Below are 16,732 nucleotides of genomic sequence, written 5' to 3'. Positions count from 1 at the left end.
GTCTTTTCATTATTAAGAGGCCAAAGATTCTAATAACTGCACTAGTAGATTTATTTATTTCCCCTCTCATTCTATCGGGTTTTTCTGTAGGTTTTTTCTTTTTTTGGTACCAGAGATTGAACCTAGAAATGCTTAACCACTGAGCCACTACCCCAGCCACCTTTTAAAAAATATTTTATTTAAAGATAGGGTCTCACTGAGCTGCTTAATGCCTCACTTTGCTGAGGCTGGCTTTGAACTTGTGATTCTCCTGCCTTAGGCCCTGGAGCTGCTGGGATTGCAGGTGCGCACTACAGCATCTGGCTTCTATCAGTTTCTATCTCATAAATGTTAATGCCTATACGTTACATACATGTGTACAACAGTACATAGATGGTAAGCATCGTTATGTCTTTTTGGAGAACTGACCCCATTATTATTACATAACTAAAGTCTGCTTTGTCTATGGTATACCTCTCTCCAATCAAGCATTTGGTTTTACATCCCTTAGCAAGATGTGAACAAAGAGCGATTCTCTTTCTTCCTGACTAATGTTCTTTCCTGCTCCTTAAATAGCAGGTGACCCACTGAAAATCAGCCACCAAATATCCTTGCACTATAAACCAAAGAAGAAAAGAAAGAAAGTAATAAAAGAGATACAGTCTAAATCACAACCTTTACACTCAAAACTGTAGTCTTGTCTATCTGGAGTTGCTCGACTTATCTTGGTATGTGTGAGATAAGTGTCCCTACATATCCTAAGCTGGGGAGACCAGGCAAAAGAATGATAGTGACCTGGCTTGTGAACTACCTTCTCATTTAGGACTGAATTGACAGCGTCTGGGTCAATTATTACTCTTGTAATGATTACACATTCAGTTTTTTCTAACTTTGAAAATTCAATGGAATTTTCATACATGTTAACATCAAAATTAGATCCAAGTACATCTTACTTGGTTTTTCTAAGGAAAATAATGCTTTAATTCACCTGTAGAAGAGAAAGTGAGAGTTTCTTATTTACACATAGACTATCACTTTAGGATATGAAGTATTCGTTTGTCAATCATCTGCACAGTGAAAATCAAAAAGACGAGTACTGTAGGTGTGGACCATGGGATGATGCAGAAGCCAGTGGGAAGGGAGGGCCAAGCCCAGGCCGAGGCTGATCCTGGCTAGCTAAACCACCCGAGGAAAGGGTCTTGTATTTCACCCAGACTCAGATAGAATGCTAGCAAACAGGTTTTGTCTTAGAATTGTGAAAATCAAAATAAATTTACAGTGTGAAAACACAAGATCATTAATACCTTAGTTTGAACATTTCTCTTATTGCTTTTTAAATCAGAAAATTAAAAAAAAAACAATTTGGATAACAGTTTTCTATTTTCTAAGAAGGTAAAGTGAAGATAGCATTGAGCTACTTCTCACTCCTATTGACAACTGAATGTGAAAAACAAAACTTCATCTTTGATATTCAAGGATCTACTCATAAAATAGCAATACTTTTTAGTACTTTCTTGTTATTGCACAGACAAAACTTTAAACAATGAAACTTAACTGGGTATCCTGGCTTTAGAAATCAAAACATCTCCCTCCAAACTGCCTAAAATACAGCCAAGATCTAACCAAAACTAAGGAATTATAACTATACAGGGGTCTCCTTTGACCTAGTTATTAGTCACAATATTAATGGAATGCATCCTGTTTTCTCTTAGCATAATCATTTTTTAACACAGGAACAAGATTAAACACGGTTTTAAAAATGTGTTCTTACCTTGGCATTGATAACCCTGTTTCCCAAATACTCCCCTGTTCAAAATAATAGAGAAAGAAATTACCATCAGTCAAACATTTCAGCAATCACCTCTTATAATTACAGTCCTTCAAAGAAAATAAATTTCATCCTCCAGTTCTTTATGAAAACACAATTTCAGGGAAGAGGCAAAAATGATGTGCTTTTTGAGCCCCTGTTGTTACTAGAAGACACAAAAGCCAGCGGATGGATTAGAGGGCTCTGGGTGATGGAAACAGTGGGTAATGACCACTGAGATTCCACCCACCTCTGAGGCAATCTCTAGGTCCTCAATAGAAACATCTGAACCTGACAGCCTCAGCCGAACAGCTCCTGCACCACCTTACTGCCTCACATACACATAAAGGCGACAGACAGGAAGTAAACACACGGAAGGACACAATGAGTCCAGCACAGTTCCCTCTTCCCTGTGCCCACATCACCTCTGGAGTCCACAGGGGGGCAGAAGTGCCACTACGTGCCCTTCCTGCCAGACCTTGGACTCATCCCTCCCTGATTCTATGGGTGATGATGACAATATCCTCATTTTCATTAACGAAGACCACATTTTACAAAGCCAATCAGGCCCTGGGCCAAGTGGCTACTATCTCATTTAATCCTCATGAAATCCATGGGAGGGTGCACACATAATGAGATGGGTAAGGGCACAGGCTCCTAAGCCAGATGGTATGATTTAGAGCAAGTTGTTAACTCCTCTGAGCCATGGTTTTCCCATCTACACAGGGGAATAATGATAACAGTACCTACTTCACAGTTTATCACAAAGAGAAAACAGTTGTTAAAATGCTTAAAGTGCCTTACACTTTAAGTACTATGCAAAAACTTATTATATAAATAAAATAAGATCATTGTCTATTTTGCACATGAGGAGACAGTGGTGGGTTATATAACTTAAGTTCACCTACCCAGTTGGTGATGAGATTCAATGTCAGAGTTCATACTGTTAAACATGCACACACACACACACGCGCGCACACATACACGCGCACACACAATAATATATATACCAACATTTTAAGTGAGAGAGAATGTGTGTCAGTGTGGGCATGTGTCATAGGTTTTAAGGCTGGTTAAGGAGTTAATGTTCCCTTGGGGGAAAAAATTCAGTGATATTTTCAAATAAGTTTTTATTATGAACATTAGTTGAGTTCAGAGGTCATCACTACCAATGCCTACGGGACCAGGCAGGTCACTGAAAAGAGGGAACAGAATGGTATGACATGAAATAAAAAGCAGCTGGAGAGTCACCCTCAGGGCAAGCAACCCAGAGAGAGATGGGGTGGGACTGTGGCCAGTTACAGAGGGCAGATTCGTCGGAAGGGAACGTGGTTCAAAGATGCCATAATTGCTAATTTTTTCAATGGAAAATGTAATATGAATTTTTTTATGAAGATTATAAACGTTACAACACACTTGTAGGCTTTATATCAATAGTCCATTTAGGACTCAAGACTCTACTCTGGATTAAAAAGGCCAGAAACACTAAGTAACCCTGGGTTCTCACTGCTAAAAGGAAGAAATCCAAGTAATCATGAAAGCAAGTCAAAGTAATTGATCAGTATTCAGAAATCACTCTGAATGAAGTGCTTCTGCTTCCACTAAAAAAAATTATTAAAGTCTGCAACACTAACAGATCTCCTCTCACCAACACTAACAGATCTCCTCTCACGTTACTACTGACCTGTCTCCCCTGCTGAGAAGCTTTGTATGTAAATTCATGCTTGTGTATATCAGGGGTGTTTCTTTTTCTCTTTCCAAATACAGTGAACATCCTTAATGCTGTGTCTAATTGAAGATAACTACTGCTTAAATTTATTTTATGTTATAGTTTTATGTATTGGAAGATACTGCCTCAAATCTTTAGAATTTACTTGAATTATGTTAGTCCCTAATTGCCTGGGATTAGATAAAAGTACAAGATCACTACAGGCTATTACCTTCTGCTACATACCATGAAGTTGAAGACTACTGGGTGCTTAGTTTTCTTGCAACAATTAATTCCCATAACTCATCACATGATTCATGCCATCTTAAGATCAATACCATTGATTTTTTTTTTCTCCCAGGCTAATTACCTAATTTATTGATTATCTCTTTATTGACCATTTAGCTTCTTTCTCTAATTTATGTTTTCTGACCAGTTCATTAGCACCTTTACTAAAATGATTGGAAAAAGAAATAATATCTAAAACTTGGACCTGGAAATTATTGAGATCTTTTTTTTTTTTTTCCCCTTGGTAATGGGGATCAAAATTATTGGGTCATCATAGTAAGAAGAGGAGGCAAAAAATTGGATCCTAAAAATAGTTCTTAACGATCTTGCTTTCTCCTGAAATCACACAGAACCACAGGAAGCCTCTATGGAGAAAGGGTCTGAGGAAGGAGAAGTCAAGGGGTCTCTCACCAGATGAACTCTCTGCAGTGAGAGCAATAGGTGGGCTGCCGCAGGTATGTGGCCATGAACTTGTGTCCGTTGATCTGGTGGACCCGCCTTCGCATAGCCCTCTGGCGCTTTCTAGTAAAATGTTTGAAGATTCGGTCTCTCTGGAGAGTGGCTGTATATCAACATAGAGGGGAAAAAAGAAAAATGCGTGAAGAATCTAGACACACTACATGAGAAAGTCCGGCAGTTCAAATACTTCCCCAATTTTTTGTTCATTCAAGATTCAAAACATCTTGAAAAAACACCTTACTTTCCTAATAACCTGGGGACTCTTCAATTTTGGATTAGACCTACGTGAGATCCCAGTGACTGATGATAACTGGTTATTCTGGGCCAATCCCCCAGCAGAGACCATGAGTTTCCCAAGGATCCAATGCTACACTGCGGACAGCAACATGGCCTCCAAGACTCGGCCTAGATGACTGGGTCTCATGAGCATCTGTGGACTGTAACGGCTGCAGGTGAAGGAGTTTCTCATTGTTCTTCCCCTTGACTTATGGTGTCCTCACAGACTGAATGAGGGAACTGCCCACAGCACAGGCCCCCAAAGCTGTGCCCAAAAGCAGTCAGTACAAAACCACCTCTGTTACCCCGGATGGTAGAAAGCAACCTTGGGCAGACCAAAATTTTCTAACCTCCAATTTTTAAAACAGTGGCTTCTAATCTGAAGACTCTGGAAACTGTGCACTTCATAAAGACAGTAAATTATGTCTTCTATATCATTATGCTCGAATTTTTCCAATGCAGGGACTTATGATTAATAAAACAAAACTTACATTGTTGAAAATGCTTTTAAGTAAATCACTGAATCAAAAAGGAGATTTAAAGAATCACAGAAGAAAAATCTGCTAATAAATTTTAAAACCTGGAATAAATAGAACTTTTTTTCTTTTTTTAATTGACTTAATTGTACAACTTTAAGGGGTAAGTGCCATGTTTCAGTACATTTATATATTGTGAATTTATCAACTTAGGACACTTAAGGTCATCCATCATTTCAAACATTTACCATTTATTTGTGAAGAGGGCATTAAAAATCCTCTCTTCCAGCCATCTTGAGTTACGAGGTACAATATCATTAATTATAATTCCCCTCTGTGCAATAAAACACCAGAACTTATTCTTCCTCTTTGGCAGTGACTTTGTACTCAATTTCTAAAATAATCTCAAATACAAGTTAGGGAGGAAATTTCATAGAATGAGGAAAACACAGAAAAATATTATACTCCTAGAATGGGATAAGGATAACAAAAGTCCAAAGCCTAAAGACACACCTATCTGCAACTTAAAACATTTAACGTTCTATTTGGCAAAAGACACAAAGCAGAAAGCTGAAAGAAACAAATTGGTGGAAAAAGAATTTGCAATATGTGAGAAAGGGTTACTATTTATAATGTGTAAAAATCCATAAGAAAAATAGTAAATGATCCAGGAAAAACAGATGAGAAAACATAAAGAAAAATTCATAAAACCATAAACACCAATAGCCAATACACATGCCAGGACCTCAGATTCCATCCAAGATGAACATTTAAGAACCAGGAGCTAAGTCAGCTTCTACCTCTAAAATGAACAAATATTACAAGGATTGCTAAAGTGCCCATTTTGACCAGGGTTGGTAGGAGTATAACTGGGCTGTGGTCCTGACCCAGCCACAGTGGCTATTTTCCTTGCCAAGCCTCAGGGTTTCCACCTACAAACCAAAGGGATGTTGTTCTCCTGGGTTTTTTCCAAGGACTGACAGAGGTAACACATTTAAAGTGCATAGCACAAAACCAAGCACATTAAAAAACTGTAGCTATTTCAGGAATAATTTTTGGAGGCCAATTTGACAACAGATGTCAAAGTTTTAAAAGTGCATTTCCTTTCATTCAGCAATCAACTTGAAAAAGTTTTGTTTCTATAAAAATACCAGTAAACAGGAACGTATATGCAATCCAGGTGTCAATGGCTACATTCTTTTACCAGTGAAAAGCAGGATCAATAGGGTGCAATGGCACACCTGTAGTCCTCAGTATTCTGGAGGCTGAGACAGAAGGACTGCTTAAGGCCAGCAGTTCAAGGCCAGCCTGGGCAATACAGCAAGATCCTGTCTCTCTCACACACACAAGTAGGATCGACATTAGAAATTCCAGAGAACAAAATTCAGGAACAGTCAAATGAATTTGGCTAAGGAAAATAATGTCTTCAGAGGCTCTAGCGTGATTAAAATTGTACCGGCTTCACTTTGCGTTTGGGGTATGTTCCAACTGTGGCAAGCTTCCTGATTACTTTCATTCTCAGGTTTCCTGTCCTAAGAACATAAACTAGATCCTTGTCCTCAGTCACATGAAGATAGTGTCATAAACAATACTTCTGACAGGTTCCTAAAATGATGGACAAGGGTCATATAAGAACAGAAGTCACCATAGTGCATTGGTCTGCTCCATGACACCTCCAGAACTCATTTAGTAAGCCCAAAGCAAGCACGTTTTAATCTTCGTTGGTTGGTAGGTGATAACATTAGATATCACCCCATATCTAGCCTACTTCATTACCAGCCTGAGTGAGACCCAGCTTAATACTGGCCAAAGCAAGACTAGTATTGAATTAATAAACACTTTTCATACCTAAATGCAAATTAAATTCTCCCTGGGGGTCTAATTACCAAGAACTTACTCATTTGATCCTTTAATACTATAAAGATCGGCTGAAAGGTCAGTTCACTTGCATTTTTAATATTTCATGAATTGAATCCTATTTTTTCCTTAGTAGCTATTGCCATAGCAGTATCACGCCCTGTGGAGTGTCCAGTTGATTCCTTCTGGGCAGAAGGATTTACAAAGATCTTGTAGCTGTTCACCATGCTGCTCATATCTTGACACCTTCGCTCCTGCTTTCAATCCTTCCTGGAAAACTCTTCCCTGCACTTGTTTTCCACCTAATGAAGGTAGACTGATCTTTAGCCTATCTGCCTCAGCGGCCACCTCCAAATCCTGAGCCGGGTGAAATGCTCCTAACCTGTTCCACGGCAGCCTGGGCGTGTCCCTCCAGTCTTTCCCCTTACCCCACCATCCTATAGGCCACCTCTCCTTCACCTCTGCCCCAGGTGCCTCCCACACACCCCACACAGCCACAGTCTCTAAAGTTCACTTTTTTTCTTCTGCATTCTTTTGCACACGTGCCTCATTGTGTTTAAAAAGCAAACACACACTCATGCACACAGTCACACACACCTAGGAATTTGCAAGACATTGGGTCACATATAAAATCAAGTACCCACTGGTTTCCCTTGTCACTGTTTTCTTGACTGACACCACTGGCAGTAAGAAAGTACTCTCCCAATGCACTGTTCCACCCAGCTACAGACTGGAACCCACTTCACTATCGGAATGCAGCGGGTGCTTCCTCATTGCACTGGCCTCCTGTTTGCTTAGGACTCAGTTAAAAGAAATATAAAAGACTATTTAATCCTGTTGTGCCTTCAACCATCCAGGGCTTGGAGAAATCTTTCAGATCACATTTTAATCGGACACGTCAGGCAACCCTAACATGCTCTGCAGCCAAAACTTGCATCACAACTTCTGCTTGGCTTGGAGGAGCCCCATGCTCCTAAGTAAATAGGAAGCTGGCTGAGCCCCAACAGGGAAATTCACATTCCAGTCTCCAGAGGTCAGCAGTCCTGCAGTCCATCTGTCTCTCCAGGAGTTGGTTCTTACGAGCCATCCCATTGACAGGGTGCAGAGGAATCATGTGGATATAATGAAGATTAACCATTCTTAACTAAAATTCTATTTCATAAAGATTGATTTTAAGAACTTTATAATGCTCAAGTGACTAGGAGTTGCCAAACTACCCCCGGTTAGTTTTCACATGCAAAAGTACCAGACTAAAGTGTGTTGCTGTATGAGGCTTTGAGATAATACTGTTTTAACTTTACCTCAATAAATAGCAAATACTTCACTCTTGTGAGTTTTTTGTTCTACCTACCCAAATTTAAGGTTTTATGTTCCAGCAGCTGAAACAGGTATTTGAAACATTCCAATGTGGGACAATAACAGGGATCATAGTTCCTTATTTTAAAATCATAGAAAGCAAGTTAAATCAGAGAGAAAAAAATTGTGAGATGGCATTTCATTTCTAGAATTACTGACATAAAATGCATAAAGGAAATAACTTTGATTCCATGTAAAACACAATTTAACTCTGTTAAGCTGAATTTGCTTAATAGCACTGTGGTCTGGCCCACTCCGTGGCTTGTCTTTAAAGAGCTGTACAGAGAAAGACCAAGGCCATTCTAACCACGGGCAGGGTGGGACAGTGCAGTGGCTGAGGCATTGGGATCTGTAGCACGGGTATGAGTCCTGCTTCTCTTCCTTATAATCTGAGTGACCTTGGGCAAGTTGTTTGACGTCCTATGCCTCAGTTTCCTCATCTGTAGAACAAGAAGGATATGTCCTTTGAAGGGTCATTTTGAGGACTCATGGCTTAATAACTATATCACAATTGGAAAAGTACCTGCCAGGTGTTAATTGTTACCTATTACAATGGTTGTTAAAAACTTTACCTCACATTACCAGGCAGTTCTAGAAATAGAAAGGATTTTTAATTTAGTGTCTAATTGTCTGGAAGAAGAATGAATACCTAGGAAATCAATACTTAGAGAAGTTAAATGACATGTCCAAGATTCATCTAGCTAACCAGGACCAGAACCAGCATAGGGCTCTTGCATTCTTGCATTTAACCCAGGGCTTTCTGGGTAATACCATACCGCATTGTGCTCTTTACTAACACAATGACTCGCAATTAGACTCTCTGGGTCTCCTGCTATCCCTGGAAAGTAATACATTTTCTGGAAACAGAAACTAACAGGAAGGTTCAGTGAGGTCAAGCAGCTGATGATACAATTGGGGACACCAGACTCTGTGTACTATTGCTGCACCACTGAGTAATACTATCAAATGTCTTTTTTTCTTCTTCCTGAGATAGTTGTTTTATCATTTGTTGCACATGGGAGAGAACTGTGAGAAAAACAAACAGGAAAATCACAGAGTTAAGTAAATGTTGCTAGTCCAGAAAGAACCAGAAAGTATTATGCTTATTTATGCCTCCAAAATACATCTCTGAAGGTAATGAGATAACACAAGAGAATTTTGCTTACCATGATCAGACACACTGAATAAACCCACCATCTGATCACAGAGCTGTTGGCATGAAGAATGTGCAAAAAAAATGTAAACATGGGTGATCCCTGTTTGAGACAATGATATAAACAGAAAAAGACCAGAACATGTATCAAGCAAATCTATAAGATAAACCAGTCTTTATGACAAGCACACACCCACCAGCATGTGGGAGCATTTATTGGATGTTGTGTGAAGAAAATAGTCACAGGAATTACATATCTAGGCCTCTGACTGATTCCAGAAGACTTCATAAAGGACTGATACGAGCAGTTGGAGAGGAGGAAAGAGAACTTGGCAAACTAGGATAGAGACCAGGTTCCAGGATTTGGATCCAGCACCAGCAATCAGGGTGGCACTGAAGGTTTTGGTATTTAAAAGTGGCAGCAAAGGCCCCCCAGAATACTGAGTAGCACAGAATCATCTATGCTTCTTGGAAGGAGCTTAACTATATAACTCACAGTAATTTCCAAATTCGGATAGAGGATTAGACTCACATATTCTGAGACCCAACTCTACAGGAGGAACACAGAGGTGTTCTGCAAAGTTTGGGCTCCCCAGATGAACCTCCACCCACACACACTTATCCTACTGTGAACTGATGGACTGCTGTCATTGGCAAGGGGAGAAGAGGAAGACAATTTGTCACCATCCTGACTCTCTTCAGTAGGACTCAGTCAAGCCCATTCTCACCCACCTCTGCAGCCTCCTCTGCCAACATGGTACCAAAGTTTTATCAAGAGCCATAGGAAAAGCCGCTGGCCACACTGTTATGAGAATAGGGTCCTGACTTCTCACCATCCTGTTCTTACCTGCTTCACCTCTGGGATCTGTACCAACTCCAAAGTACAAACTCTCCCTATGTCAGATCTTGAAGAAAGGAGTTTGGGCTCCAACCGTAGCAGTGGTTTCCCACACTCCACAATTTCTTTTTCTTCAGTGGCCCTTCCCTTCCACCCAATCTTTAAGTTGCATTTCTCCTGAGTTCTCTGCACACCATCCACCCAGTCTTTCTGGATGTCCACTCATCTCTTCAGGGACTCATACATTCTCTTGACTTCTAACAATTGCCTAAACACTGACAACTCCTAAATACGCAGCTCCAGTTCTGGCTGCTAGCCACTAACCTTATTACTAATTTGCTCCCCAGTATCCCTTTAACAACTCCCCAAATTACCTAGAACTTGATATTTGATGGGCTGAGACCTTGTCCCCATATCTTTGACCCACTCTTCCTCCTTCAATATAAGACCACTGTCCTTGGAGTCATCCAGACAAAACTCCTAAGAGACATCTTCAGATCCTTTTTCTCCTACTGTTTGTGGATCCTGTTCTGCTCCATGTACATGTACCATCATTTAGATTTCCTTAGCAGCAGTTTAAGACAAGCAATTAAATTGCAAGTAAAGTCAGCACTGAGTGTATAGGTTCTACATCCATAGATTCAAACGACCTCAGATCAAAGCTATTAGAAAGAAAAAATGCATCTGTAATGAACATGCACAGGATTTTTTGGCCAAACAACACAACATGTACAGGATTTTTATCCCTAAACAACACAACTACTATTTACACAGCATTTGCACCGTATTCGGTATTAAAAGTAATGTAGATAATTTAAATGATACAGGAGGAGGTGTGTAGGTTACATGCAAATTCAATGCCATTTTACATAAGGAATTGAGTGTCCATGGATTTTGGTATCCGTGGGAGATCTTAGAACAAATCCTCCATAGATATCAAGAGTTAGCTACAATTTATTTGGGAAATAATTCCAAGAAGTAACAAAAGGTTACAGAAGTAAGAGAAGGAAAGAAAGGAAACCCACAGGTTTCCAGCGTGGGCAACCAATACTCAACCCCTTTGGGCATCTCAAGGAGTTGGTGGAATATAATCAGAGGAGGAAGAAACTAGATCTTTTCCCTCCAGCTCCCACTCACCATCAGCTGATGATGGCTGTGGAGGAAGGAGGGCACCAATTCCCCTGCATTTCTAGTCTTCTTTTATGAACTGAGAGGAAATAGGGGTGAAGCATCCATATCAAGCACAGTGATACTTACCCTGGTCCTTATTTCTTACTTATAGTCTACTGCCATACATATTTTCTATAAGTTCCTTGAAGCTCTTTGTGGAATAAAGTTTAAGTAGAACATTTTTACAATAATAATCTTTATTATTGTACCTTCTTTTTTCTGTACACATAATTTAATGACAGAAATTCCCTTCCATTCTCTATCATTCATTGTAAAAACCCTACAGTTCCCTTCTGTAAAAACGTTAAAAATTCCTACCTGTTCCCCTGATTTCACCCACAAAGAGACTTCCAACTACCACTTCTTCATCCTTTGCTTTTTAAAAAAGGAAAATTAAACATTCCTCAGTAAATCATTCCCACAAGTTTCAGGACAATGGGGAAAAGAGCTTCTGTTCCATCAAATTTGGATTGGAGCCAGGCTCGGTGGTCATGCCTGTAATCTCAGTGGCTTGGGAGCTGAGGCAGGAGGTTCAAAGCCAGACTCAGCAAAAGTGAGGTGCTAAGCAACTCAGTGAGACCCTGTCTCTAAATAAAATAAAAATAGGGCTCGGGGATGGGCTCAGTGGTCGAGTGCCAATGAGTTCAATCCCTAGTTACCCCCCAAAAATGTTTGGATTGGACCACTTGGGGATACATCCTTGTGATTACTCTCAGTTATTTCATTGGGAAAATATGTCAGAACAGTGGCCCTCTCAGCTCCAAGCTTAAGTTAGATCATGCATCTTGGTTTTATATGCTTCAAGAGGTAAGCCTTGTCTAATTATCCAAAATTTTTTCTTACATCCTTCATTACTAAATTTAACTGGAAAGAAAATACCCTACTCAAGAACTCCTGTTTTTCTGACAACTTTATACTTGTAATTTAAGAGGATGATGTGACCACACGGTGATGTTGGTCGGGAGAGCACAGGTAATATACGAGATCTCTTTTTCCTCTTTTGTCTTTGTCCTTGTTTATAAAGATAATATGTGATCACTACGGAAAATGCAAATGACACAAAAAAATATGAAAAAAAGTTTACTTTTAAAGACCATCTTAAACCTTACTGTAAAATAATCCCTGAATAGCTTTGTAAACGTGTCAAACATACACACTCTACAGACACAGTTTTAAATTAAGGATGTCATATTATGTGTGCAGCTTTGCCAACTATGTACCCTAAACATCTTTCCATGTCCTTTTAAAAGTTACTGCTTCTGTTCTTAATAGCTAATACTGAAGTCACCATTTAAATGGCATATTTTACAAAATGAGCACACACCATAATTTCAAAGAAATCCAATAGCATGAGCAGGTCCACCCATGGAAGTCAGGCTTCCCTTGGAAATCTGTGTGTTTTTCTCATTCACTTCAAGTGTAGGGACTGCTCTCTCCTCCCCCACCCCAGCCTCCAAGCCCAGGTTGGTCTTCCTTCCTCACTTAAAAAAAAAAAAAAAATTCTTACACAAACAACCTGTCCAACCAAAATCTTTTCCAGATAAACATGTGTTTCCTGCTGAGAACTAAAAGAATCCTGCCCTTTAGTTTGGCTTATTCCATTTCCCTTTCAATTTTTTTTTTCTCTTCCACTAGTAGATTTCTAAGGTCCCTTCTGAGCTCTCAAGTTCTGGGTTTATGATTTTGGAAAAACCTTGCAGGATCTTAGCCATGAGGAGCATGATGCCCAATCATTTCCCTCTCAACCACATAGGTGGAATGAAGCAAGCCTGGCTCCCTCCTGTGGCTGATTCATCAGCGTTTTTAAAACTGCTGCCCTGCTACTCTCTGCAAAGACAAATTCAAAACCCAACACAGAAGGTAAAAAATACTTTTATCACACACCAAATTTCCTGCAGCACTAACTGGAGGGTTTGAACCCTCTGTTACTTTTAATTTTTTTTTTTTTTTTTAGTTGTAGATGAACTCAAGCTCTTCATTTTTATGTGGGTGCTGAGGATCGAACCCAATGCCTCACATAAGTGAGGTGAGCACTCTTTACCACTGAGCTACAACCTCTGCCTCCTCTAATTTTTTGTTGATAGTTTTTTGTTAAAAAAAAAAAGCAAAAAGTTGCTTTAATCAAATATTATTTATATTATATGGTTACTTCCTGTCAGAAATTAACTCAAAAGCATATATCTTGGCTGCCAGGTTGGTATTTTGCTTGTTTGTTGGACAATCTCATGATGGCTTAAATAGGAACAAAATAAAATTAAAAAGAGATGAATAAATTAAGTTTGTTTGGTTTTCTTTAAAAACTAGGGATGTGGCTCAGTGGTTGAGTGCCCCTAGGTTCAATCCCTGGTATCATTAAAAAAAAAAAAAAAAAAAAAAAAAAGCAGTATAAATAAGGTTTGATAGTGACAGGGATTGAACCTCTAATGAAAGTAGATTTTTGGATATGCAATGAATTCCTCCTCTATGACCCAGTATTGTTATCCCTCTGCTACCGGAAAGAGCACATTCCACTCACTGGTCAAGGACAAATGGATTCTCTTAAAGTTCATTCACAGGGTTTTTTCTCTGTTTCCATACTAACCCAGCTTATAGCCTTGGGTAAGAGTTTATGCTTTTCTAGAAAGTAGATGGTACATCCACCACCATACACACACACACGAATAAACAAATAACTGGACAAGAAGTGAAAAATGACTTCATCTTCTGTGGCACTTTTGGTACCAGCTCAACACAGCATATTAACAAAAGTCTGGCTATTTGCGGTTTAGTCCAGAGGTTTACTATAATGTAGTAAACACATAGTCTAAATGCACAATAGCTCAGCAAACTGTAAGGGTCCCTGCTGAGAAATGAAGAGCAACAGACCTCACAACCCTGTTGTCATTGAATTCACATATTACTTCTGAGGCCAGGAGATACTGTGCCATATTTGGGGCACTAAATAGCGGACCATTTTTTTTGCTATGACTGATCCCAATATAGTCCCTCTCCATCCTATACTAATCCAACTGACATTGACTAGGTTCTGGACATGGTGATGGAAAGCAGGACTCCAAAGATGAGCGAGATGTAGTTTCTTCATTACCACTGAAAGTCTAAGGCCAGAGACAGGCTGCACGTGGCTGTAACTATTCTCAGTAAAAGTTCCCATGGTAGTGCCGAGGGGCAGGAGCCTTAACCAGACAGGGGGTCATCCAAGAGTGGTTTCTCCGAAGGAGGACAATGAAGCCACAAAACAGTGACAGCTTCAGAACAGGTGAAAAGGAAGTAGTGCAGAATGAATGAAGACGTGTCATAAAAAGAGTAATACCATCTCCCAGAATTAGGAGACCCTAGGGTCAGGTTGACCAAGTCGCCTTATCACCTAGCAGCTGCATCACCATCCTTAAACACTTACCAAAGCATACCTTACCAAAGGTCTATTATCTACCAAACACCAAGCGTTGAGGGGAAGAGTACTCCAAGAAGATTCTCAAAGCAGTATGCTGGGCGCGGGGAAGAAACCTCTGGCCTCCCATTGATTTCTCGTTTTCTTCATTTCAATTTTGTGGATATTTTAGTGTTTATAAAATATGTAGTAAGTAATATAAATATGTATAGTTTACAAGAAAATATACACAATATTGGAGAACGTACTCAACAGTTGACTGGATGCAATCCATTCTAGCTGGAGTAACAGGTTACCAAGAGATGAGAGACACCAAGTGCCCAAAGCCAGGTGCCATCCACAGTATTAGAGGGAAATAAGGGACAAGCACAACCCCAGGGGCTCGGGTGCTAGAGAGAAGCTCCATGGAGGAAGGGTGGGCTTAGGCCAAGATGAGTAGAGAGATTTGGGGGAGACGGGGCGGACCATAAGCCCAGCTATATCAGTGTTGGGAAACACCTGGAAAAACCAACTTCTTGGGGCTGGGGTTGTGGCTCAATGGTAGAGCGCTTGCCTTGCATGCATGGGGCACTGGGTTCGATCCTCAGCACCACATAAAAATAAATAAAAATAAAATAAGGGTATTGTGTCCATCTAAAGAATTTAAAAAAATAAAACAACAACTTCTCTACTACAAGTCTTCCCACAGTGTGGCAGGACAGATGCTGAGGATCCTGACATGGAGACAACAGAAGTTGGGCATCTTCAGGACAGGCTAAGAAATCAAACTTTACCCTGTGGGCAGAAGGGCCCCGGGAAACATGTGTTCCCTCTGGGCCTTATGGTAGGCTTTCTCTGGAAATGGAAAAAGCCAAGCTAAACGGCCAGTAGAGTTCCTCCTAACTCTGAGGAGAATTTGTGTGACCAGCAAAACTGCTTTCAAGAATGAGGGTAAAATCAAGATGTTTCAGAAAACTGAGAGATATCACCACAAAGTACCTTCACTAAAAATAAAGGGTGTACTTCAAACAGGAGGAAAATGATCCTCGAGGGAAGGGCTGAGCATTTTAAGAAAATGGTGAGTTTAAAAAAAAATTAAACATGTGAGTGAATATAAACAAACAATGATCGAATAAGTTGGTAGCAATGTCTAATAAGGTTTCAAAAGAAAAAACATCAAACTACCAAAAAATTGCACATAAACCAGGAAGAAAGTGATCAGAATTAAAAGCATTCTAAGATTCTTACATTGGTTAGGAGGGGGTAAAGCAGTAGCTAAATTCATTACATAGACCTGTTAAAATTCCAGGTATAACCACTTGAAAAAGGTTGCATCTGACAAACTAGTGGGGGATAGGGGGATGTAATTGGTTGAATGAGTGGGGTGGGGAGAATCTCAATCAAAGTTTTAAAAAAATTTTGTAGTTGTAGATGGACAGCATGCCTTTATTTATTTCTTTTATGCGTATTTATTTCTTTTATGTGTCAATCAACTTTTAAAAAAGATCTGCTTGCTATTTATAAGATACACATCTAAATCACAGAAAAAATTGAAACAAAGTAAAGAATAAAAGAGAAGACAAAGAAAACACTAGCCAAAAGAAATGCAGAGTAGCAACATTATGGTCAAATAAAATACAGTATGGGAAAAACAGTATTACTAGAAATAAATAGATATGATAACATAATAATGAAAGGTTTGTTCTACCAGGAGACCATAACAGTATTATATTTGTATATATTTAAGAGCATAGCTTTAAAATAGTCAGGTGTGGTAGTGCATGCCTGTAATCCCAGTTATCAAGGAGGCCAAGGCAAGAGGATTGCAAATTCAAGGCCAGCCTCGAAAATTTAGCAAGACCTGTCTCAAAGTGAAAAAAATTAAGAGAGCTGAGGATGCAGCTTAGTGGTACAGAACCCCTGTATTTAATCCCCAGTACCACAAGATAATAATAACAAATGATATTAAAAAATTTTACTCTGCATTTACGTATCATT

The 16,732-nt window shown here is 39.5% G+C and overlaps 1 protein-coding gene across 1 annotated transcript in view; it reads right to left on the bottom strand.

Moving 5' to 3' along the window:
- Nucleotides 1–16,732, bottom strand: part of Prkch (protein kinase C eta) — a 223,387-nt gene that overhangs the window by 101,428 nt on the left and 105,227 nt on the right. The window contains exons 3-4 of the mRNA XM_047540006.1: nucleotides 4,194–4,344; nucleotides 1,751–1,785 (exon numbers count right to left, since the gene is read on the bottom strand). Coding sequence (XP_047395962.1) covers nucleotides 1,751–1,785; nucleotides 4,194–4,344 — 186 coding nt within the window. The remainder of the gene's footprint in view (nucleotides 1–1,750; nucleotides 1,786–4,193; nucleotides 4,345–16,732) is intronic.

Source organism: Sciurus carolinensis, chromosome 2, assembly GCF_902686445.1.
Source record: "Sciurus carolinensis chromosome 2, mSciCar1.2, whole genome shotgun sequence".
NCBI classification, from domain to species: Eukaryota; Metazoa; Chordata; class Mammalia; order Rodentia; family Sciuridae; genus Sciurus; species Sciurus carolinensis.
Note: the sequence above shows the minus strand (reverse complement) of the source record. Positions and strands in the feature narration are given on the sequence as shown.